Source organism: Nannospalax galili, unplaced genomic scaffold (assembly GCF_000622305.1).
Source record: "Nannospalax galili isolate Female #2095 unplaced genomic scaffold, S.galili_v1.0 scaffold1124, whole genome shotgun sequence".
Lineage (NCBI taxonomy): Eukaryota > Metazoa > Chordata > Mammalia > Rodentia > Spalacidae > Nannospalax > Nannospalax galili.
Window position 1 is genome coordinate 2,682,293 of NW_008351693.1, and position 25,530 is coordinate 2,707,822.

At 42.0% G+C, this 25,530-nt stretch overlaps 1 protein-coding gene across 1 annotated transcript in view; it reads right to left on the minus strand.

Moving 5' to 3' along the window:
• The window catches only part of Msh4 (mutS homolog 4), a 64,596-nt gene that overhangs the window by 24,034 nt on the left and 15,032 nt on the right, over positions 1-25,530 (minus strand). Inside the window, exons 6-10 of the mRNA XM_008848667.1 lie at positions 22,858-23,030; positions 13,070-13,137; positions 5,754-5,828; positions 3,265-3,329; positions 507-676 (exon numbers count right to left, since the gene is read on the minus strand). Of these exons, the coding sequence (XP_008846889.1) occupies positions 507-676; positions 3,265-3,329; positions 5,754-5,828; positions 13,070-13,137; positions 22,858-23,030 (551 nt within the window). The remainder of the gene's footprint in view (positions 1-506; positions 677-3,264; positions 3,330-5,753; positions 5,829-13,069; positions 13,138-22,857; positions 23,031-25,530) is intronic.

Consider the following 25,530-nt stretch of genomic DNA (forward strand, 5'->3'; position numbering starts at 1 on the left):
ACATGGTGTAGTAGCTCAATAAATGTGCTAAAAAAAATTACTAGTAGCCAGGAGTGGTGGCGCACGCCTGTAGTCCCAGCGCTTGGGAGGCAGAGGCAGGTGGATCTCTGTGAGTTCAAGGCCAGCCTGGTCTACGTAGCGAGTTCCAGGACGCTGGGGCTACAGGGAGAACCTGCTTCAAAAAAAAAACAAAAAAACAAAAAATATTTACTAGATTGGATCAGATGCCACATCTTCTGATAAAGACTTTTTAGTATTAATAGTCTGCATTATTCATATAACTTAGAATGTTGTGTGAAGATCATTCTATACTCAGATTTAGAGAGTGGCACATTACATTTTGGCATCTCCTTTTTTGAAGAGGCTCTTTCAATGGCAGTATGTGTTAACCTTACCTATTTTGAAAAGAAAAATATGCATGGCTAGTTTCTAGGCAGTTAAAAAAGGACAAACTATACTAAAATGTTTTATTACCCAAAGCCAGGAAAGTACACTTGAATAACGACCTGCTATGTCATCCACGATCTCTGTGTAAGTCCTCCTCGCTATGTCCAGAAATTCGCTGATATCCGAGCGCACGGCGTAGCACTTCTGAGTCCTCATGTTCAGGCAGCCTTTCATATACCTCGCATCGTCGTTGATTACTGTTTTAATTTTCTCAAGTATCAGCCCAAACCTACGCTCAAGACAAAACAAGACCTTACAGATAATAAGTCGTATAGCTACTTTCCTTTAAAATGAATCAGAATTAATGACGGTAAACTTTTGTTCAAAGTTATTCAAAATAATAAATGTTTGCGCATAATTAGATCAATTTAAAACTATTTTTTCTGTCATCATTACTCAAAGACAGCATGATAACCCAGACCTAGAAAGACAAACAACACATGTTCTCTCTCACAAGTAGATACTAGCTTTGAATCTTTAGACAGGTGTGCTTCAACTGGAAAAATCCTCAGCGATCAGAAACTAATGAGGGGACACAGGAGTGGCACATGGGAAAGAAGACAGAATGCAGTGCTATAAACTGGAAAGGGGAATAACAGATAGGACAGGTTTCATGGTGTGGGGACTGGGAGGGCAGGGCAGAAGAGGGAGGAAGGGGAGAAACATCCAATACTAAAGGCCTTTTGAAACCTACTACAGACACTTCTTTCAATATATACACATACAATATGAAAAGGAGTTTGAATGTAGTTACCCTATAACAGGGGTTCAATGGCCCTAATAGACACCGGACACTAGCAAATGAAAGCTTAGTGCCAGAAAGGACTTCCTCTTTTGCAGTTCTTGTCCAGAGAGATCCCATAGATCCTCAAATGATACCGGTCATTGCCACTGAAGTTGGTTACCCACCAGAACTGCAAAATAAGACCCTACTGCTGAAGACCCTATGTACCTGAGTCAAAGAACAAACAAGGAGAAATCAAGCTGGTACAGACCTTGAAGTTGCATCTCTGCTGGCTAGCTGTCATAGTACTAGAAGATGCTCTGCATGTTACTGGCAGAGAAAGGCAATCATCAGCCTTACCTAGCTGTGAACCCTGTGAGCTACAACAACAACTGGCTTGGCAAAATATGCCCATGGTGCAATAGTGTCATGAATATTATGGGTGTAACCAAATACCTTCTAATTGGATTTAAGGTCCACTTTAACAAGATGGAGACCATACTTGACACTGTTATTTGGGTCAGGAACCTGTTACCTAATAGGTCACAGACCACTACACTACTACTGCTACTATTATGCTAAATAGACACAGTACTAAACTGACTCCTAATGACTTACTGTTACATACATACACTGGTGCATCTCTCAGCTCTCACCAGAGAAGGTTCTTCTTGCAGCGGATGGCAATTAACACAGAGACCCACAACTGGTCAGTGTGTGGAGAACAGGAGACTGCAGAGTGCTCAGCCTTAAATGAGACACCTATATTGCATTTTCTCCTCCCCAGGTTCAGAAATCATTGCAAGAGAAGGGGTGGAAAGATTGTAAGAGCCAGAGGTTGTAGGATGAATACAAGGAAACTATACTGTCTGGACACCACAGAGTAGTTGTACATATGAACCCACAGTACTTATGTCTGCATGCACAAGACTTGTGCAACCCAAACCAGACAGAGTCCCAGCTTGGATGGGAGGTAAGCAGGAAGCCCCAGCCCTAGTTGAAGATCTACTGGCAATTGACAGATGCTGGGAAAGGGAGTCATTTTTCCATACTGGTGTGATTGGTAGGTTAACCAGATACCAAGAGGTAGACTCATATCCAAGAGCAATTGAGAAACAGATTAGATTTGATAGGCCTTAAAAGAAAAAGACAAAAATAACAGAGGGCGTGAAGTTGAAGTGGAGGGGAAGTAGTAAGGTGTGTGGGGGTTAACTATCATCAAAATGCATTGTATGAAATTCTCAAATCAATAAAAAATATCTAAGAGACTACCAAATAAAATTCAAAAATCTGCTAATAAAAATATCACCCAAATTTATCATAATCACTGGCTGAGTACAAAATGCTCCCTAAAGAACTGTTATAACAATTCTGACCTCATGTGCCTTCATCCAACACACACTTAAACTACATAGCAAGAGCTGTGTTAGTTGCTGGATCCAGAAAAACATATTCCCTGCCCTTGGTGAGGGGAGGATGACTGAGCATGTGCTGTCGACACTGGGGCAGGAACCTCACAACTCTCAGTCATCAAGCATAGCAACTATACAAACCAGCATTCCGATGCTTCCATTTTCCTAACTTCTCAACTATTCTGATCTGTACTGGTTTGATCATTACCTTCAGTGTGTGGCCTGATGTACAATGCAAGTCTTGAATCAATAAAGAGGTTGCTAAGTACAATAGACCCTATTGATCAAGGTATTATTGCTAGTAATTTAATAATATTAAAGCTGGTTTTAGAACTTATTCAATATTTATATCTATTATTTGCTTGCTACATTAGGACTTTCATGATTTAAAAAAAAATAGGAAATGTGATATTAGCAAATGTTCCCATGGAGAATGGCTAGAGAAAGAAACACTGAATGTACACATAGGTTTTAGAGTTTATGCTGTTCTCCTTGTCCATTAGCATAAACAGACAACATACTGCAATCCTATTTGTTGTACTTATGAGACTGAATGTATAATTGAAATTTAATGAATAGTTTAAAGAAACTCAAGCAATTTTTCTATAGAAGACACAGTCTTTAAAATCAGTTATGATCAGGAAGAAAAGTATAACTTATTAACAGTTAAGTGACAAAAACCTCTTGTCTTCCAGGGACCCATAGTAAGCTCTTAATAACGGTGTTTTACAGTTCTTCAATGCAACCTATTTAAAAAAAAAAAAGTTAACAAGTTATGGCATTATTCACATATAGCATTTTATAATTAATACTTTAGTGAATGCTTTCCAGCTTCATTTTCTCTTTTTTATTTACATAAAAACATTTCAGGTACATATGCACTATCTAAAGACAGACTATTTCCTTCCCACCTTTCAGATTGAAAGTACATGATAATAAAGTTACCCAATGCTTCATGGTTATGATTTGTTTTTTCTTTTGTCTCCTAATTAACATCCAGCTACTTACAGAGGTTGGCAGTTACACAGCTATTGTTGTACATTAAAAGTTATCCTACATATTATTTCAGTACTTGGGTTTCATATTTATAAATATAGTAGTCCTCATTCTCATATGGCAAAAATAGGATTAAGGGCTTTATTTTGCTTAATGGGAACCTTAAGTGGTCACCAACTGAATAAAGAGAAATGAGGAGGAGAAAACACAATTAACTTGACTTTCCTTGCTATTTCAATTTGGGGAGAGGCAAATGACTATAACTTTATTTGCTTCTGAATAGAAAAGTAGTATGTGCATACTGATAAAAACTAGGAAGTTCACAGAAGCATGAAGAAGAAAATTAAATCATCTGTAGTTCAATTTCCTTTCCAAAGATAAATACTCTAATATTATGGTACATTTCCTAGCTCTAAAATAAAATATTATATAATCATATGTTCCTTTTTCCCTTATATAATACTATATCATGAGCATTATAAATGTTTCATAGCAATATTTATTTATTTATTTATTTATTTATTTATTTATTTATTTATTTATTTATTTATTTATTTATTTATTTATTTTTGTGTATATGTGTGTGGGCATGCACATGCCACAGCATATATGTGGAGGGCAGAAGATAATTTGTGGGTGTCAAATCTCTCGTTCCACCGTATAGATCCCAGGAATCAAATTGTCAGGCCTAGTAGCAAATGCCTTACCCACTGATCCATCTCACCAGTCTAACAGTGGTTTTTAAAATTCATAATATTCTACCCTGTGGCATTTTTGGTTTTTGCTTTTTGATTGATTTTTATTTTATGTATATGACTATTTTGTCTACATGTATATAAGTGCACCCATATCATGCAATGTCCACAGACGCCAGAAGAGAGTGCTGGATCCCTGGAACTAGAGTTAGGAAGGTTGTTAGCTGCCATGTGGGTGCTGGGAACTGAACCAGGGTCCTCTAGAAGAATAGCCAGTGCTCTTAACCACTGAGCCATCTTGCCAGCCCTCACCTGTGGAATTTGAATTATTGGAGTTCCTTGAATTACTAGTTATATTCTACAAATGATTTCTCACCAATATAAAGAATGTTGCAATGACTATCACTGGACATAAAACTTGGTCAATATTTCTTAATGGTTTTTCTGACAGATTTCTAGAAGTAGCATCACAGTATGAAAAGAATAATGCTGCAGGGGAGAGAAGGGAAGATGCAGCTCAGTGCTTAGCATGCACTAGGCCCTTGGCATGCATCCCCAGCACATCCTCCTAAAAGATGATGTGTGCTTCAAACATCTCCTTTGAAATAAGTACAGTTTGGATTCCTAGTAACTGTTTAAGAAGTTTTCTGAGTCACTGGTCTCTCCTCTCTTCAAAATGGCAGTATCATGAAAGCTGAAAAGCCTTCACTTTAAGAGTCAGGGGCTAAAGAGATGCTCAGTGGTCAAGAGCACTGACTGCTCTTGCAGAGGACCTAAGTCTGGTTGCCAGCACCCACACAGAGGCTAACAACCATCCATAACTCTAGTTCCAGGGAATCCAATGCCCTCTTCCAGTCTCTGACGGTCAGACACAGGTGCCCTTACATGCACACAGGCAAAACACTTACTCATAAAATAAAAATAATTTGGCTGGGCATGGTGCACAAGCCTTTAATCCCAGCACTCAGGAGGCAGAAGCAGGAGGATCTCTGTGAGTTCGAGGCCAGTCTGGTCTACAAAGTGAATTCCAGGCCCAGCTGGAACTATAAGGAGACCCTGTCTCAAAAATAAATAAATAAATTATATTAAAAAACCAAGAGTTTAATCACCGTGAATGGCTGTGGGTAGAATCTTTACAGAAAACTATAGAGGAAAAAAAGGCTGAATGTGGGATACATACAATATTATATTAATATTAATCCTGAATTTGATAAATATGTTTGTGATTATGTAAGAGAACAACACCCTTGTTTATAGGAGAGATAGGCCTTAGTAGTTAGATATGGCAACTTATTTTCAAATGGCTAAGAGTTAATAATAAGGGTAATAATGTGTGTTTATGTGTATACGTTCTTTATATATAAAGAAAATACAGAAATTCAATATACTATTCTTGTAACTTCTAAATTTACATTTTTCTAAAGAAAAAGTTTAAAAGTTATGCCTCATATATTTTAATAACATATATGTGGGAATTACCTTTAAAGGATCCACAAGTTCCAAAGTATGCTTTAAGTAGATTAAATTTGTTATCTTTGAATCAGCTGCATTAACCTATCAAGAAAAAAATCCAAAAGAAGAAAAAAAAAAAAAGAGAGAGAAAGTATCCAAATGTGAGCACCATAGGTTTTAATACAAGAATGGTTTTCCCTTGAACATTCACCTCCTCTCATAGTCCATAGTTTTATAGGATGCCAGTCTAGAGAAGGGCTAGAAAGCAGTAACCATGAGAATAATAACTCTAACACGCAAGTCTCCTGAAGATCTGACTATGGGAGTGTACTGCATTGTATCTAGCTTTCGTTTCTAGTCCAGTGTTTGGTACAATTTAAACTGTAATGGGCAAAGGAGACATAGTTCAGTCCTTAGAGGTGACAAGAGACTAAATCAACCGAAAAAAGCTTCCCAGACAGAGAAAAGTGCTTCCCTCAACTCGTTCTTGTTGCAAGTAAAACAACGTTCATGTCAGGGTCTCTAATTACAGCCTTTCAGAATATATCATTAAGAATGTCATAAACTTTATATAAGTTAAGGTGCTCTCTAGAACTGAGCAGTGGCCCTGTACCTGGGGCCGGCACAGGTACAAATTCAATACAAAGGAAACTAGGGTTTTGGATACTGCACTGATGATATAATGAACTGGACATGAGGCTGTTCTTTTTTGAGGTGCCTTCACTTAGATTCTCATTACAGAGTACTTGGACTGTGACCATGAGGCCCAGTTTAGAAGAAATATGGCAATGAATGTCCATAATCCCTAAGGGGGTAATCTCATATTCGCCTACAGTGGATGCCTGAAAGTAAACAGCAGATTGAAAACAAACTTTACCAAACAGAAGAAAGCATCATTACTGTCACCAGAGAGGGGGGAGAGGGAGAGAGAAGGAAGAAGGGGAAGAGGAAGAAGGAAGAGGGGAGAAAGAAAAGAATGAAACTGTAGTTGTGGCACAGTGGCAGGATCTAGGAACAGACTCCAACACACACAAGTATTTGACTTATGACCGAGGCTGACTGTAGTTCAGTATGAAAGGAACTTTGCATGGATAGTAACAGCACGGTTACTAATCCATCTGAAAGGAACACGATCCTTTCCTTACCCTACACACAAATTAAAAATCCAGATATATTTGTAGATCTAAATAAGATGCAAAACAATACAACATTTGGGATGTATCAGGATACTTCTATGACCGGAGGTCTTTTAACCCTTACAGACTTGTAATTGACGATCTGGCATTCATTAGTCACAAAGCCAAGCTAATAGGCCAAGTTGTTTGCATCTCCCCTGCAGTCTGGCTTTTGTCAGTGCAAAAAATCAAATCACAAGCCTTCCATTCACAAACTTCAGCATCTGCTCGGTTTATGCCTCCCAGAGATGTCCCTGTCTTAAGGACTTCCTGGTGCTGATGTAATAAGCTTGTCCCTTGGAGCCCTTTCCCCTGGCTCCTCCTGTCTTATGGTACTTCTGGCAGCTCTGTGTGGCCTGCTTTGTGTGCACTCTGCTCTTAGGGTAACAAAATCTTCCAACAACACTGGAGTCTCTGCACTTCAGTCACCTCCATAAATCAAAACCCCATGTGTGTAGGCCATACCCTAGGGACAGGTAAAGGCTCCTTAAGTAGAGCACAGCAAGCACTAACTACAAAGACAAAAGGGCTGAAAAATCAGACATACATATTAAGATCTTAGGTTTGGGGGAGAGCACCTGCCTAGCATGCATACCAGCACTGCCAAGTGAATAAAGTATTAAGCTCTTCTAATCATCAAAAATTCACTTTGACTGGGCCAAGACAGGTTCCCCCAAAGCAAGCTTTAAGAAGAGCTTGAAGACCAATGAGTCAATTGATGACAGGCCCAGGCAAGGACATGGGGAGGAAGACATGGAAGCATATAGGATACCAGTGCAGTAAGAACTAGAGATCAGGCCACTGGGCAGCACTGCACTCAGCCTGCTAGGGACTTCAGGGAGACAAGGAACACACTGCAGGAACCACTCTGAGGTCTGGGCCAGGAGCACCGATTCACCAGTCCCTATACAGTACTAAGAACCTGCCCAAGGCATCATTCCCTCCTGAGGTCCAGCATCCTCCCATGTGGACACAAAGTCGTCAGTCTCAGCTGCTTCCAGGAAGAAGCTTCTCTTCAGAAAGATGTGTGTGATACACACAGCTCCCATCCACGATACTCAGGGCAAAGTGCGCCACAGCATCACAAACACCAACAAAGTGCCCATTACCCAAAACAGAAAAGGAACAGCAAAACTGACAGGAGAAAAAATCCAGTAGAGTAAAGGTCTAGACAAGACTTAGTCAGTTACACACATGAAAGGACATGCCATTTCATTAACATGAAAACGCAGAGTAAAGTCACACAATGTGCCATTGTCTATCAGGCAGGATAGATAAGGTTTGGGTGGAAAGCAGTAGGAATTCTCTGACACTGCTGATGGGAGGGTAAACTGGTACATCATGACTGTGGGCAGTGTTCTGCATTGTCTACTGAAGAGGACAGTGTGCTTGCCTTACTTCCCAGAAACATGGTAAGAGGCAGGTACAAGTTTAGTCACATTATTTCTTGACTTTTTTTACACTATAAATTTTTTTTAACAGTGAGAAATTTCACAGTATTGAACCTTGCTAGGACAGGTCTGTCAGTAAATAATACTCATAAATTATAAATGATATATAGAATTGAGAATTTACATTCTAAAATAAAGTGTATGTTTTTAGTTTTTAGTTTAGTTATTAAAGTGCTTTTAAAAAATATTTTAACCTCACAGATGATTTTTGTCTCCAGAAACTAAATTTGGTGCTTTACATTTTCTGTGGGGCACAGGTGAAGGTACACTGGGGCTGTAAAAGAGAAACAGAAAGATGATGGAAAACCTCTTGGTGCCTAGAATTTTATTTTTTTATGTGTATGAGTCTGTTTGTCTGTATGTCAGTGTAACCACGCATGCAATGCCTGTAGAAGGCAGAGGCAGGCATCAGATCCCCTGGAACTGTTGTTACTATGGTTGTGAACCACCATGTGGGTGCTAGAAACCAAATGCAAGTCCTCTGCAAGAGCAGTCAGTACTGAGCATCTCTCCAGCCTCTAGTTACATTATTTCTAAAGTCACTAATTCAGAGTCCAATGGGACTGAAATGGATGAACAGTACACAGACACTACGGGTTTTACAGTCATGAAAATGAAAGCACTAAAGCCACTGCCACAATGTGCTGAGAATGTCACAGACATAATGCTGACGAGAAAAAGCATCTACAAATCAACACAGGAGGACTCCTATGTACAGTTTTGGAAAGAACAGGTAAATTATATTATCAAGATAAATAAGAACATGATTATTACAAAGGGAGAGGAAGAGAACAATGAATGGGAAGGAGGGATGAGCTTTGGACTTGTGGCTGTGTCTCTGAGTACTTCACAGTATGTTCACTTTGTGCTAAGCAGTGGACATAGTGCTTCTGTGTTGTACAGCTTTCTGTTTGTATGTTAGTTCTCATTTCTACTTATTTTATGTGTATGAGTATTTTTGTCTGCATCTATGTAAGTGCACACAGAAAGTCAACCCGGGTGTGTCCAGCTGACACTAAAGCTATCCAGCACAAGAAGTAACAGCATGATGGCTGATTTAGATGGAACATACCAATAACTGCACTGAATTTAAGTGGGAAACCTCAATTAAAAGTTAAGGTATTCAGGACTAGAGAGCTAGCTCAGTGGTTAAGAGCATTGGCTGATCTTGCAGAGGAACCAGGTTCAGTTCCCAGCACCCACATGGCAACTAACAACTGTCACTCCAGTTCTGGCCAATCCGATGCCCTCTTCTTGCCTCCCTGAGTATTGTACACATGGGTAGTGTACACATGGGTATTGTACACATGGTGCACTTATGTACATGCAGGTAAAACAGTCATACACATAAGACAAAAATAAATAAATAGATTTTGTTAAAAGTAAGATATTCCCTAATTAGAGACAAAAATAGATCAAAATATATGCTGCTGACAAGAACACAGCTTTTGTAAAGACACAAATTAAAGGTGCAAGGATGGTAATGACAGTGCATGCTCACACCACTCAAAAGCTACAGTGGCTGTATTAACGCATGGTACAGAAGACTGCAAAGAAAGAAATATTACTAAGATAAAGAGAGTCATTCCATAATGATACAGCTTAAAAATCATCAAGAGACCATAAACAGGGTTGGAGAGATGGCTCAGTGGTTAAAAAGACTCGCTGTTTTGCAGAAAACCTGGGTTTGAATCCCAGCACTCACACAGCAGCTAACAACCATCTGTCACTCCAGTTCCTGGGGATCAAACGCCCTCTTCTGACCTCTGAGGGCATTGTATGTCATAGCTTTAGTTGTCAACTTGACACCCCTGCATAGAGGGAGCCTCAATTGGGGAATTGCCTCCATTGGACTGGCTTGTGGCCATGTCTGGTAGGGTTGGTATTTTCTTGACTGTTGAGTGATGTGGGAGGGCCCAGCCCACTGTGGGTGGTGCCACCCCTGGGGAGGTTGTTTGGTACTGTATAAGAAAGCAGGCCAACCATGGGCCAGGGGAGCAAGCCAGTAAACAGCGTTCCTCCATGCCCTGCACGTCAGGTCCTGCCTCCAGGTTCCTGTCTTGAGTTCCTATGTTGGGTTCCCTCAGCAACGAACTGTGACCCAGGAGATGTAAGCTAAATAAATCCTTTCCTCCCCAAATTGGTACAGATCAGAGTGTTTTGTCACAGCAATCAAAGACAAACTAGAATAGGTGCACTCACACACATATGTATGAGGCATAACGCTCATATTCATATAATAAAAATAAATAAAAAATTTAAAGAGACCATAAGCAATCCCAAATGTTCATGTACCTAAAAACAGAACTTCAAAACACATTATATAAAAACTAAAAGAACCAAGGAAAAAGTCACACCCATATCTGTAGATGGAGATTTCAACATCTTTCCCTCAATAATTGATAGAAAAAATAGACAAAACTCAGTATGGATATGGGATTTTTAAAATGGTAATGAAGCTGGGCATGGTGGCACATGCCTATAATTCAGCACTCAGGAGGCAGAGGCAGGTGGATATTTGAGAGTTCAAGGTCAGCCTGATCTACAAAGTGAGTTCCAGGCCAGCAGGGGCTACAGGGTCTCAAAAGGACCAAAAAAAAAAGGTCATACTCACCTTATTAACTGACATCTACAGAACAGTATAGCCAAGATTAACGAAATGCATATTCTTTTAAAGTTCTCACAGACCATAAACCAACACAGGCCTTCTTCTGGACACTAAAGACCAGTTTTGATAAAGTTAAAGGGATTTAGACTACCCAGCCTTTGTCTTCTGTACACGAGGAGGTTAAACACCAGTAACAGAAAGGTATCTGGGACTGGCAAAATGGCTCAGCAGATTTAGAGACCGAAGCCCAAGTTCAGCTGAGACCCACATGGTGGAAGGATGCAGGGTGCAGGATGTATATGCACAAATACACATACAAATAAAAGAATGTAATAAAAATGTTCAAGAGAAAATTGTCTGGAGAGCTCCCAAACACTGGAAACAACACACTTCCAAATACCACCCTCCCTGACAAAAACATAGAATTTGGCATATGAGAAGTGTTTTTAATTTTTTAATGAAAATATATAAAAATTGTGGAGTATAATGAAAACATTCTTTATAATATGAAAATTTGTAAGACTAAACACCCATTTTAGAAAATAAAATGGTTTCAAGTCAATGACCAGCTTCCACCTTCAGAACCTAAAGGGAGAAGCAGTAGACAGAAAACTGACAACACCAAAAACAAGTGAGACAGGAACGGGGGAGCAGAGAAATCAACGGCAGCAGCAGCTGGCCTCCCCCGGATGCCCATCAGCAGATGCCTGGGTAAGGAAATGAAGTGTGCACATGACGGAATTTTATTCAGCTGTAAAGAGTGAAATCTGTAGGAAAAAGATCATGCTAAGTGAATGAGCCAGACTCAGAGTGACAACTGTCACAGGCAGAAGAATCTAGATTTTAACAGTGTCTAAACTGAGGAAGGAACAAAGGAGGATAATGGGGAAATATGAACAATGAATAGGAAAATGTCCTAATGACACCTGTTATTTTATACACTAGCTAAAATAGTAGGACACCGAGCATCTGAGAAGAGCAATAGCACTAATAACCCAGCAGGGCAGCTAAGAGGTCCGCTGACCAGCAACAGGTGTGAGAATGAAGCTCTGAAATTCCACACACAAAGAGGATAAGGAGGGCACTGTCAACAATTTTATGGCACTAAATTTGAAAAGTCTTTGAGAGACTCAACTTACCCCGCTTCATTTAACCCAAAGAGCACCATATCCATTTAAGGAGAATTGTTTTAAATCCCTACAAAAAATTATAGGTTCTAATGGCTTTGCTCATAAAGACTGTCAAACATTCAAGGAAGAAACAACAGCTCTAAACAAACTCTACCAGAAACTAATGCGGGAGTCATCCCAAGGTCATACTACAAAGCCAGTCGATTTAATTCCACATACCACTTGTATATACTGAATTATAAAGTGTTTCAGTTATCAAAGAAACTTCCCACTATGTGCCTGCCAAGAACAAACATTTTCTACCTATCAATGCTTTTATTAGCATTGAACCTTAATAGTGCTTTCTCTAAAGCATAAGGCTTTCCAAATATATGTTAGGTTTCAAAGAATTTGCTAAAATAATCACATTTTAAGTTTTACTAATGCACATGGCTTCTTTTCAAGTATATGTATATAAATAGACATGCATTTAACTAAATATTCTTCGGTTCATCCTGAAAGGAAGAATGTAAACCATCTATTATGTCCTTCATTTATAAGTGCTAATTAAAGTTGAAAACTACTCTGAGAAGATGTTTCTTTCTTGAAGATACTCGTATCTGAAGACTAATCAAAATTCATTTGATGGTCGCTTTTAAGAGCAATCTGTTCTCTCTAGAACTAACATAATTCTGTTACTCTTAGAAGGTAAATGTCATTATAGTTTAATTTTGTTGAAAATTTTATGTATTATATATTTAAGTCAATATTTGATGAGTGAAAACACAGCAATTCTTCAATTACTTACGCTTTTTACTGTATTATAATATGGGGTAAAACTTTTTTTAAGTTACCCATTAAAAGGTATGAAACTGCTCTGGCTATCAATAAGGGGGAAATTACCCATGACATTTTTATATTTTACCATCACTACCCCATCAAGACAAGTTGTATCCTGTACACACGATAACGTACCACAAAGTCTATCTATAACACATACCGTGTCTTGCTTTGGAATTTGGACTAAAACAGAAAGAAGCTGCTCTGTATCGAGGAATCTTGATATGACTGAAAGAGAAAAATGTGAGCATTGAAATCTCATGGGACAGCTGGAAACACATCATGTAAAGTACTAACTCTGAATACAAATGTCACCGAATGATAAAATAAAGCAGTTTTCCTGAACTATGTGCTTCATCTTCTCCCACACACACCGGCAATAAAATGATAAATTCTACTGTTCTGTTCCTAATTTTGATTATGCACAATCTTTTCTCACAGCCTGACACTGCTGATCAATTTGCTCTTCCTGAAAGTTCTCTGGGTTTTAGGTGTTGCCTGTCAGAATTTTCTTCACCTTTTGTTTTTGCTTTTGGTGGTACTGGGGGCTGAACCCAGACCCCTGCTTGGTAAGTGTTCTACCACTAAGTGATGCTCTCTCCACATTTTACCTTTTCAAAAAAAATTATGAGTATGAGTGTTGTGTGTGCAAATATGTGTACCATCTGTATGCAATGCCATGGAGGCCAGGAGAGGGCATCTGATACCCTGGAACTGGACTCATGGATGATTGTGAGCTGCACATGGGTGCTAGGAACCAAACCCAAGTCCCCCACAAGAGCAGCAAGTGCTCTTAGCTGCTGATCCATCTCTCCTGCCCCACCCTCCTTTTCCTTTTTTAACCATTTTGATCTTTTTTTTCCCTTATCCTTACAGAATGCTTAGCTTAACAGCATAACTCGATCATGAAACCTTCCTAGAATGTTCAAGTAAACCTTTCCCTGAAGAGATGTAAATAAGCATCTACCATTTCCTTAAACACCAACAATAAAAGTACAGTTCCGCCAGAGTCCAACTTGAGGAAGCAGTGAGCTGACTGGATGGAATTCAGGGCTTGGGTGACCATGAGGCTGCTGCACCACCACAAAGCTCACCTCAGCATGGACGAGGACTTCTCCCAGCTGCAAAGATGGAGTCCTCCCCCAGTGAACCTTCCACAGACCATATACTCTAGCACTCGCCAAGACCAGGGGCCATATTCGATTAGGGTACGATTACAGACAGCTGGCTGGGAGGTTCAGGAGGGAGTGACTAAGATGAGGTGAGGGTCCAATGACCCTCCCTACACCCCTTCATCTAGGAGGGGGCATCAGCAGTCACTGCAGATCTTGACGTTCTCTTGCAGGTAGCTGCAGCAGCTCTGATGAAGACGGCTGTTATTTTTGGAGGACAGCACTACACACCTAACTTCTCTGGACTTCAGTTGTCCTCATTGTTAGGTGAGCTAGCACCTATCTCCCAGAGTTGCTGTGAGGATCAAGTGAGATAACACACCAGGACCAATCCATGTGCAGACTTAAGAGAATGAGACTGGTCCTTTCTTCCTCCTCTCCCCAAATTTATCACTACTACTAGAACATTGTTTCAGTCTCTGCCAGCCCCTGTTACCTCAAGGAAAAACAGCAAACCCCTCAACATCACATAAATGCCCATCACAAACTAGCTTCAACCCTCATTTCCTGTTATTCCCCAAGCCTTCCAGTCAAAAGTAACTATTAACCATGCCTTAAATACAGCATGAGCTTTTACAACACAAGAACAATTACAGAAGCTGAAACCAACTTACCCTCATCAATCTCTCAGAAAAACAAGGGTACCCTAAAAAGTAATCACTGTTCAAGACCACGGTCAACAGCATGCACAGCAGGTGTTTTTTTTTTTTTTAATGTGACTAGGCTCACACTAGGGCCTTGAATATGCTAGCGAAGTGTTCTACTGCTGAGTTACACCCCAGCCTGTTGCAGATCTTTATCCTGGCCCTGGCCTCCAGAACATTGTTGTTATTCCTAGGCACATGAATAAACCCTGCATAGGCATGTTCCCTTTATTATGAATATCATTCAAGGCAAAGATTCTACTGTCACCAAAATCTTACTTAGTCCCTTAAGTAGGCTGAACATTATTCCTGTGAATACCACCTGGATTCTGTCTTTATCCCAGCTCGCTTCTTTGTGTCCACATAAAATGCTCAAGAATTACTGCATGTATCATACTGTGTTCTACCTCTCTCATGTGGATGTGAGGTCCTTGAGGACAGAAACCTACAGCTTTATCTTATTCATCTTTTCATCCCTAACACCTATAGAATTTCTATAATAAACTAGGTGCTGGAATTCTTATAAAAAAGTGAAGTTTGGGGTCTGGCAAGATGGTTCAGTGGGTAAAGACACCTGCCGCCAAGTCTAATGACCCGAGTTCAGTCCCTAAAGCCATACAGTAGAAGGATAAACAACTCCAGAAGGCTGTCCTCTGACTTCCAGATGCATGCCATGGTGCACACGCCCTCACACACAAATAAACATAAATTGTTTACCTTAACTTTGGATTCTTATACTTTAATAGAATAAAAATTAGCCACCCACCATCTTCTATGTCCTCACTTTATTATAAAGGTAAGATAAATTATAAATACATAAAACATAAAACATTTAACATTATTAGATACCAATCTGAAGTTTTTGTTATAAGGAATTATAAAACTTAAAATATGTAATATTAAAGTTTCAAAGAAAGCCCAAGTTTTTCATCAAAATATTACATAAGTCTTTTTTCTTTTATTATTTTTATTTCATCTTATGTGTATGAGTGAAATGCTTTCATGCATGTTGTGTGTCTGTGTCATGCAATGCCCATGGAAATCAGAAGAGGGCATCAGATCCCCAAAAATTGGAGCTGTTATCTGCCATGCGGGTGCTAGAAACTGAACCCAGGTCCTCTGCACAGCAGCTGGTGCTCTCAACTGCTGAGCTATATCTCCAGGCTCTATATAAAACAGTCTTTATCATGGGAATACAAAAAACAGAATTTTCAACAGTTTCAATAATGAATCAAACAAATACAAACATCTGTTTTGCTCTAGCCTTATATGGTCACCATCAAGGCAAACATGCATTTACAACACAGTATACAGTACCATATAACATGCTATGGGAAGCATATGGAGAAGTTTATAGAGGTGGGGAGTCAGAGAGGCCTCTGGAAAAACGCATCTGGACTGGAATGGTAAAGGACGAGCAGTAGTTTGCTAAGGTGAAGCGTACTAAACGGGCTTTGGGGAGGAAAGAGGAAGACTCGAGGCAGAAACCACAGAGCAGCAACACCAGAAAGTGCAGCTATGTTCAGGCAAATGCTCTACTGCACTGAAGGCAAAAGAGATGCTGTGGGAGATGAGAGGGGAGGAGCCAGACTGTAGGGTTTGGACTCATGCCACAAGTAAAAAGAATAAAGAACTTTATGCAGAGGAGTGTACAACTCCCCTCCCCCAAAGATGCTTTACTTCCTAACCCTGAACTTGTGAACATTGTAACTGGTAAAGAGTTTCTAAATGGGATCTTCTAGACAGATAATTTTGGATCGTGTGTCGATTCTTCCTATGAGAGGGTCAGAGTCAGAGAGAAAAGATACAGGCCAAGTCAAAAGCAGAGAAGATACTAAGTGCTGGCTTTAAAGACAGAGGAAGGGTTATGGCAAGAACACAGGTAGGCTTTAGAACCTAGGGGAAAAAGAAAATGGATTTTTTTTCCTACAGACTTGCTGTGTGACTTCCTGGAGAGACATGAAGAAATGCCAGACCAGGGAAGGATTCCATCCCAGTCCAGCATGACTCAGAGCATCCTGCAGGTACTTAGAGTGCAAACAACCTGTGGGCGACCTATGGGCAGCTACATCACACAGAGGTCTCACCCAGTTAAGTTTTCTCTCTTATCTAGTCCTGGGGCAGGGAGGAGACTCAGGAGGATCCCCAGAAGGCCTTCTCGCCCCCATGACGGAGTGGTGACCAGAAGATCTCATGAGGGGCTGATGTGGCTTGTGGCTGATCACATCTGGTCTGCTTCCAAATGGCAATAGTCATGACCAGATCAGAGGACAGCTCCACTATAAGCCTACAGAAGGAATGTGGACCTGCTGACACATTGATTTCAGTCCACTGAAACTGACTTTGGATCTGCAGAACTAATAGATTCATGGTAATTCATCATGTCAGCAGGAGGAAATGAACACAGCATATGCTCAGACTGATGCTGTCAATGGATCACAATGACACATGAGAGATGCCAGGAAAAGCAAGGTAGGAGGAGCAAGGCGAAGTAGGAGGCTATTGCAATAAATCAGACACTGGCCAACAGCATACTGTGCTGGACCCCAGCAATGGGGACAGAAAAGCAGGCACATCCACAGGGCGCACAGGAAGGAGACTGCAGAGTCTGGTGATGGAGTATGGGAAGGGAGATCAAGGATGGCCTCCAGGTATGTGGCATGTGTCGAATGTGGATAGGAATCTACCTGCTGGAATCGACATGGCAATTTGCCAAGTTCAATTTTGAGCGCTTCAGAAACATCTGATAGGTACTGTCTTAGTCTATTTGAACTGCTATAAAGCACCATAGACTGGGCGGGGGGCTCTTGAAAACAACAGAGACGTCTTGAGCTTAGTTTGGGAGTTTGTGTCGGGCCCCTGAGGGCTGGCGTGCAAGTGCACTCATGTCTAAGAACATGCATCCAGCAAGACCTAGAGAAATGAGACAAGGACAGGCAGAGCAAACAGCAACAAGAACACACTTTCCGCTGTGTGCACTGGCACATTCCTGTCTGTAATATGGAACTCTAGAGACTTAGAGTTATGGAACTCTAGACACTATCTCAAAGAGAAGGCTGTGACTCCAGTTCCTGGAGGTCCCATGCCTCTGGTCTCCAAGGGCACCCACACACATGTGGTACACATAAAGTCACGTAGCATGTGCATATAAACATTATAAATTAAGTAAATCTTTTAAAAAGATGAGAGGAGGGGAAAGGAAGAAAGAAGGGAGAGGGAGGAGAGAGGGAAGGAGAGGAAGGAGAGAAAAAGAATGAGAGAGAAACAATTTCTGGCAAAATCCTGTGGAAATAAGTCCAACCGAGCCTACAGAGGAGTCTGAAGTCAAGTTACACCAAGTGTGAGAGAGCTGGGCCTTCACACAGCATTCATCGGTCCAAGCACATTACTCTGGGCTTGAAAGCAAGGAGCTCTGCTAGTTCAAGAGCAGCCTTCAGAAGGCTTGGGTGTGCCACAGAAACAAAGCACACAGTGATGTAATCGAGACCCAGGAGACTGAGGAGCCAGCCAGCAACTGCAGCAGTGCCCCTGACAAAAGCCATGTCCGGGAAGCCGTGGGCACAGAATCCGCACATTGAGGTGCAAAGAAGACAGCGGGTGTGGAAAATGTATCTTTCAACAAGTTTGGCTAGAACAGAAGAAGGAGAAATAAGGTGAGCACCAGAGATGAAGTCCAGGGTGAGTTCAAGTCCTCATGGAAGGAGTCAACAGATGGAATGATAGACCCAAGAGATGCTACAGCATAAAGACCAACATGGACACTGCTTCCATGGGGCACAGGGCAAGTGGGTGGGGGTGCTGTACTTTCAGTAGCACAAAGTTTAAAACATTTAATAGTTGGAGACTGACCAACTTTACATGATGAAATGGCTTGACAATTCTGACACGTTTTATGCTAATGCTAGATACAGCTAACAGGGTGTTGCTGTGAACAAGAAAAAGATTAGCAATTAAAAAATGTCCTTTTTTACCTTTCCCATCATCTCACTAAATATACAAGGAAATGTAGAAGAAAAAGTATGTACCCAATGACAATGGAAATACAGAGAAAGGACAACACAGTGCTAAAATTTTGAGGGAATTACACTAACGTGAATTTGGAACTATTCTAAAGAAAGCTTACTCTGGCTGTAAATGCCCAATATATTTTTATGTACCAGATCAGACCACCAGAACACAAGGTGATATATTTAGGGGAATGGAGGCACGGAAGGCAGACCAAATTGCTGACAACCAGGAAGTAGACTAAGAACACCGTATAGAAATTGTCCTTCCATCTGCAGATTTAAGGAGAAAATTGCTGAGCATGTGCAATACTTTTCCATAGAAACCCTGGGAAACGAATATCCTCTAGTTGTTGACAAATACTTAGTCTGATAAATCTGCCCTGCTTTGAGGATTACTGATGTGCTGGATAGCTTTAGTGTCAACTTGACACACCTGGGTTGAGGGACCCTCAATTGGGGAATTGCCTCTATTGGACTGGCCTGTGGCCATGTCTGAGGGCATCTTCTTGATAAGTGATGTGGGAGGGCCCAGCCCACTGTGGGGTGGTGCCACCCCTGGGCATAAGTTGGCCTGTGTTGCATAAGAAAGCAGACTGAGCAGGGGCCAGAGGAGCAAGCCAGTAAGCAGCGTTCCTCCGTGGACTGTGCTCCAGCTGCTGCCTCCAGGTTCCTGCCCTGAGTTCCTACCTTGGGCTCCCTGATGAACTGCGATCTGGGATATGTAAGCTGAATAAACCCTTTCCTCCCCAAGTTGGTATTGGTCAGAGTATTTTGTCACAGCAATGAAGAAACAAACCAGGACAGAAATTGTTACCAGAGAGTGGGGTATTGCTGTGACAGACCTGACCTTGGTGTTTTGGGGACTGTGGAAGTGTTTGGAACTGTGGGCTGGAAAAGCCATTGCGTGCTTAGAGTTTGTTGCAGTGGAGCTTGGAACAGTTACACTGAAAGAGTTGTAGATGATGGAGGCCTGGCTTGTGAAGCTCCAAAGGGAAATGGAGACTATCAGGGCTGTTCGTGTGAGATTTTGGATTGAGAATCTGTGGGTTCTGTTCGGCTGGGGCTGAAGGAATCAGCTGTGAGTAAGAAGGGACCAGAACCTGAAGTAAAACCTTTGCTTTACTGGGAAAATTGATGCTGGTTAGCTGGGGCTGAAAAATCAGCTGTAAGTAACAAGAGACCAGCATCACTGTGGTGGAGTCTTCTGGGAGGAATTTCCTCAGGGTCAGCACACAGAGGGGACCCGCACCTCTATTTCAAGCTGGAAGCAGGACTTGGTAATGTGTAAGAGTCTCCTGCATGGTTCTGGTGTTGAAAGTGTGAAGGGGTCACAGAGAGCCAGCTGAGGCTTTGGCACTCTGAGAGGCCAGGAAAAGCCACAGGTGAAAGTGCAGCTTCATTTGCAGTGAAGACCCCAGGATTGAAGGGGTCATGGAGAGATTTTGAGACTTTGCACCCCAAGAGGCAAGAAGAGGCCATTGGTGAAGGTGTAGCCTCAGTTTCAGTGGAGACCCCAGCTTTTTGGAGATGTTGGGACCATGGGACAACCACCAAGGACAGCAGTAGGTGTGGAATGGAGCTGGCCTGGGTCTGCAAGATGAGCTGAGTGTGTCGTGGACTGCAGAGTCAGAGCAGTGGAGCTACCAGTACCCTTTGGAGCCCAGAAGATCGTGAGTAAATCCCAGATGTCCAGCCTTGAGCTACTTTGCTGGACTTAGGTTTTGCTTAGGTGTGCCTTATTCTTCCCTTTGAAATAAGACAGACAGTACTTATTTTGGATTTTATAGAAGCCCACCCACAGTAAATAGACTTTTAAAAGACTATGGACTTTTAAGTGCTTGGATTTTTTAGGGATTTTGGGGTTAAGTCTGTACTGTCTTATGTTGTGATATTAACATATCTTGGGGACAAAAATTGGAAAGTTTATGATTTAATAGTGATGTTTGTGTGTCAAGCTGGCAAGGGGTCAATTGTGCTGGATAGCTTTAGTGTCAACTTGACACACCTGGGTTGAGGGAGCCTCAATTGGTGAATTTCCCCTATTGGACTGGCCTGTGGTCATGGCTGTGGGGCATCTACTTGATGAGTGATGTGGGAGGGCCCAGCCCACTGTGGATGGTGCCACCCCTGGGCAGGTGGGCCTATGTTGCATAAGAAAGCAGGCTGAACAGGGGCCAAGGGAGCAACCCAGCAAGCAGTGTTCCTCCATGGCCTGTGCTCCAGCTCTTGCTTCCAGGTTCCTGCCCTGAGTTCCTACCTTGGGCTCCCTGATGAACTGTGACCAGGGAGATGTAAGCTGAATAAAGCCTTTCCTCCCCAAGTTGGTATTGGTCAGAGTATTTTGTCACAGCAATGAAGAAACAAACCAAGACAAATGAGAAAAAGAATTACAAGATCTCTGTTAAAAATAACCCCAGGGGCTGGCACAGGGCCCACACACCTCTCAGTTTTGTCCAATATTGATGCCCCTCTAGAAAGAAATTCATTTACTTCAGAAAGTAGCTGCCTTCTGTTTGCTGCACAGAAGACGTGCTCCATCTTTAACACAAGCATAATCACATGGACAGAGTGATGGAGACAGGAAAATAGTAGGAATCATCATAAGTGAAACTGTGACCCTCTCCTGTGAGCCTGGAACTGTGATCACTTCTTGTGAACCTAAAGCTGTGGTCCCCTCTAGTGAGCCTGGAGCTGTGATTCTCTCTCATGAGCCTGGAGCTGTGGTCCCCTCTGTGAGCTGAAGCTGCGGTCCCCTCTGTGAGCTGGAGCTGTGGTCTCCTCCCGTGAACCTGGAGTTGTCATTCCCTCTCATGTGCTGAAGCTATTGTCCCTTCCTGGGAACCTGGTGCTGTTACCCTTCACATGAGCCTGGAGCTTTGGTCCTCCACCAGCAGCTACAGTTGCACATTCCTCTGGTGCTGGGCTGTTGGTGGAGCAGGGTGGAGGACAGAAGACTTCCTGATGTTGGGCAGCAGTTTCAGTGTCTCTGAATTGCTGCACTGCCCACATCCCCCTCCCCCCAGGTCCCCGGTGGTTCATGGCAGTGGCTTTGCCTCTGGGTTGGGCTTATGTTGCAACAGGGGAGGTCTCTGCCATTTGCAGAGTCTGGTCTTGACCTCACATGTGGTCCTGGGCACCCAGGCCTTCATGCTGGACCACTCCTACTCCCAGACACAAAGAGGTTTTCCATTATTTTTCTATCACTCTTCTATAGCACTAGTATACTTTCACCTATGCCCTACAGAATTCTAGAGATGTTGGCTCACACCTTTAATCCCAGCACTCGGGAGACAGAGGCAGGCGGATCTCTGTGATTTCAAGGCCAGCCTGGTCTACATAGTGAGTTCCAGGACAGCTGGGGCTACAGAGAGACCCTGTCTCAAAAAGACAAAAAAAAAATCAGTCTGGGAAGTTGTTGTTTTTTTTTAAAGTACTGTAATAACTAAACTGAAAAAATTTTCAACTAAAATTATGTAATTATAATTTAGAATGTAGACTTGCAATTCTATATGTCTACTATCATTTTTGAGTATTAGTTCAGTAAATAATAGCAAAAACTATTATTAAAACTGTACTATCAACCTTCAACAATAATGTGAAATTTGTCACTATTGCACTCACTCCCTTTCCAAATTGTCCAACCCATACAAATAAAAAAGAACCCACAGAAAAGGGGAAAAACACCATCCAGAAAGTTAAAATACAAAACATATCCCTGAATACTTTCAATACTCGAATATATACCTTCAGCCAGACGTGGTGGCGCACACCTTTAATCCCAGCACTCGGGAGGCAGAGGCAGGTGGATCTCTGTGAGTTCAAGGCCAGCCTGGTCTACATAGTGAGTTCCAGGACACCTGGGGCTGCAGGGAGACCCTGTCTCAAAGACAAAAAAAAAAATGTATACCTCACTGACTTACCTTTCAGAAACTTATCCAAAAAAGCTCAAATAAACAGCTACATTTTTTAATAATTTGTATTTATAAAATTAGTTTGGAAGTCATCACATGGTACATGCCTATAATTCTAGCATTTGGGAGACTAAGGCCAGAAGATCACAATTTCAAGGCCTTCCTGGGCTACACAGTGAGTGTCTAATAAACAAAAAAGGAGTAAAACTCATACCCGATTGAAGGCCAAAGAAGAGCTCCTCATCCTGAAGCAGCTCCTGAACACAGTCCAACCTCATTGTGATGGTTTCCACATCAACCAGGGGTTCCAGTATATTAGAACGTAGCCTTCGACCCCCTCCGGCAGTCTTAGTATAATTTAAGACACCAAAGAGAGTGTGATTATTCCTTTGAAAACACAAGTTGGAAATTTCATTAAGGAGACAAAGAAAAATCCAAGATAATTTTATTTTAACTTTGTAATTAAATAATCCTATAATCTACATCAGTGATCCATAAACTTTATTATACAGAGAAATTACATAAGACTCCTAATTCAGTAAACCCGAGTTAAGGCCTAAAACCCACATTTTGCTTTCTGGTTTTGTTTGGTTGGTTATTTTAGGCAGGATTTCATGTAGCTCAGGCTGGTCTTAAACTTGTTATGTGTTCAGCATGACCTTGAAGTTCTGCTCCTCCTTCGTCCACCTCCCAGGTGGTGGTAGTATAACATGTGCTACCATGCCTAGCTTGACACCTGACATTTTGAGCAAGCTTCCAAATATGTCAATAAGCCACATGATGATCAATGAGGACAACCGTATCTTCTATGCTCAGCCTGAGCACACAAGACAGACATGATTCCCACCTCCGTGGACTTCATAGGTTAGTGACTGATTGAAATAATTTTTATCAGTCTACTGGTTGTGACAAAAAGTTGGGAGAGATAAAGAGTAGCATAATCATATGTAGAAAACTAATTTGGGGCCAGTGAGACAGCACAAAAACCAAAGGCACTTGCCACCACGCCTGACCACCTGGGTCAATTCCCAAAATCTACACGGTGGAAACTGGCTCCCACAAGTTGTCCCCGGACCTCCACATGTATGCCATGGTACACGTGTGTGCACATACACACACCCCTGCACATAAATAGATAAAAATGTAATAAAACTGTGAAAAAGAAGAATGATCTCGGTAATAGAGAGCGCTGAAAGAATGGGGGGTGGGTGCTGTGGGCTGAGGAAGGAGGCTTCCTCTATGTATCAGTCATCCTAAGGCCTCAGTGGCAAAGGAGGCAGCCAATGCAAAGGTGATGAAGGGATGGGAATCCCGATACAGATACCCAGGTACCGAACAGCTTGCACATGCTGGGGAGGAACGCTGAGCACTCATCAACTAGCAACCGTGCTGGCAGATGCTGTTACTAGTGCAGTTTATAACAGAAGGAACTGAAACACTGGGGATGAAGTCATTTCTCCAGTCTCCAAGTACACGGCAGGTGGCAAAATGAGCCCTCAACGTCTGGCTCCAGAACCAAAAGGATCAAGATTGGGGGTGCCTTAACATGGGGTAAAAGGGACAACTTTTACCCTTTTACCCTGCGTTCCTTGGGATCAGGCAGAGGTTTGGATTCTCTTCTGAATGCGTCAGAAACCACGGGAAGGTGCTATGCTGGATGGATTTGGAAGACCTGCTTTCTTGCTAAAGTGAAACTAGCTGCTATGTTGAGAATGTACTCTACTAAGAGGGCAGGATGAAGGCAGAGAGACAAGCCAGGAGACTATTCTGTTAGTCCACCCTACAGGTGACAGAGGTTTAGGTTAGGGTGTTAGGCTCAGAAATGGTTAAGAAGTGATCCAGAGCCTGAGAGGGTGGGTTCTGACCTCCATCAGTGTAGCGGCTCTGATCTCAGCAGACCGCCAGGGTTCTGGTTTCCCTCTGGCAGAGGGCCTGAGAATGCAGGGGACTGCCTGAGAGCCCCCAAATCTTGCCTCCACATGGTGGTCCTTTTAAAAAGATGATGCGGTCCCCTCTGCATGAAATAGCTACCATCATCACTTCAGCTGAGCCTGATCACGAAACAATTGGACTTGTTGACAGTTGTGCTCATTCATTAAAGGAGGGCCAAGCAGGGTCATTGGATCCTCATCGGATTATCCAGCCACTCTTCCCAGCCAACTGTATGTAATTTGACCCCAATCACACACGGCCTCTTGGATTTTGGGAGGGCTAAAGTATACAGTTTGGGGAAGGCTTCAAAGAGAAGGCATGACCCATGCTGGGTAAAGGCTACCCAGCATGCAAACCCTCAGGTCATACATACACCTCAGCAACCCCTCAGTTATCTCAAAACCTTTTAGAGGGAACTGACACTGATTCTAACCACTCCAACAGCTATCAAAATACCTGAAAGCAAATCCTGAATCCATCACTCTCAAGTCCAGCCTTGGAAGACAAAAGAAAAATGAGGAGGAACCCAATAGAGGGATGCTTTTGGAAGCCCTTGTCAAGAAATTCCAATGGACTCTCATATGAACATTTGGAAAATTGCCCTGTTCGGACTTTTTCCTAGTTCCTTGTCTACAACTTGTAATGCTAATTACTCTTGCCTTTACTTCTCCTTCACATCTCCTATTCAAGATTCAAGGACTTTCTTTTCGCCTTAGAGATAAGAGTTATGCAATTTGGGAGTCTTTTAGATAGATCCACTGAAGGGGTACCCCAGCTGCCTCACCCTGCATCCCTGTTGAGCATGGAAGAAGCCAGAGTGGCCTGCGTCCCAATTCCCTATTGGCAATTTGGGTAACCCCTTCAGAGGATGGTGTGATAAGAATAGGAAGTAGGAATTGGCTAGGCAGTTAGGGTAAAAAGACCCCAAAGAAAAGTAGCCAGTTTCTTGGCTAAA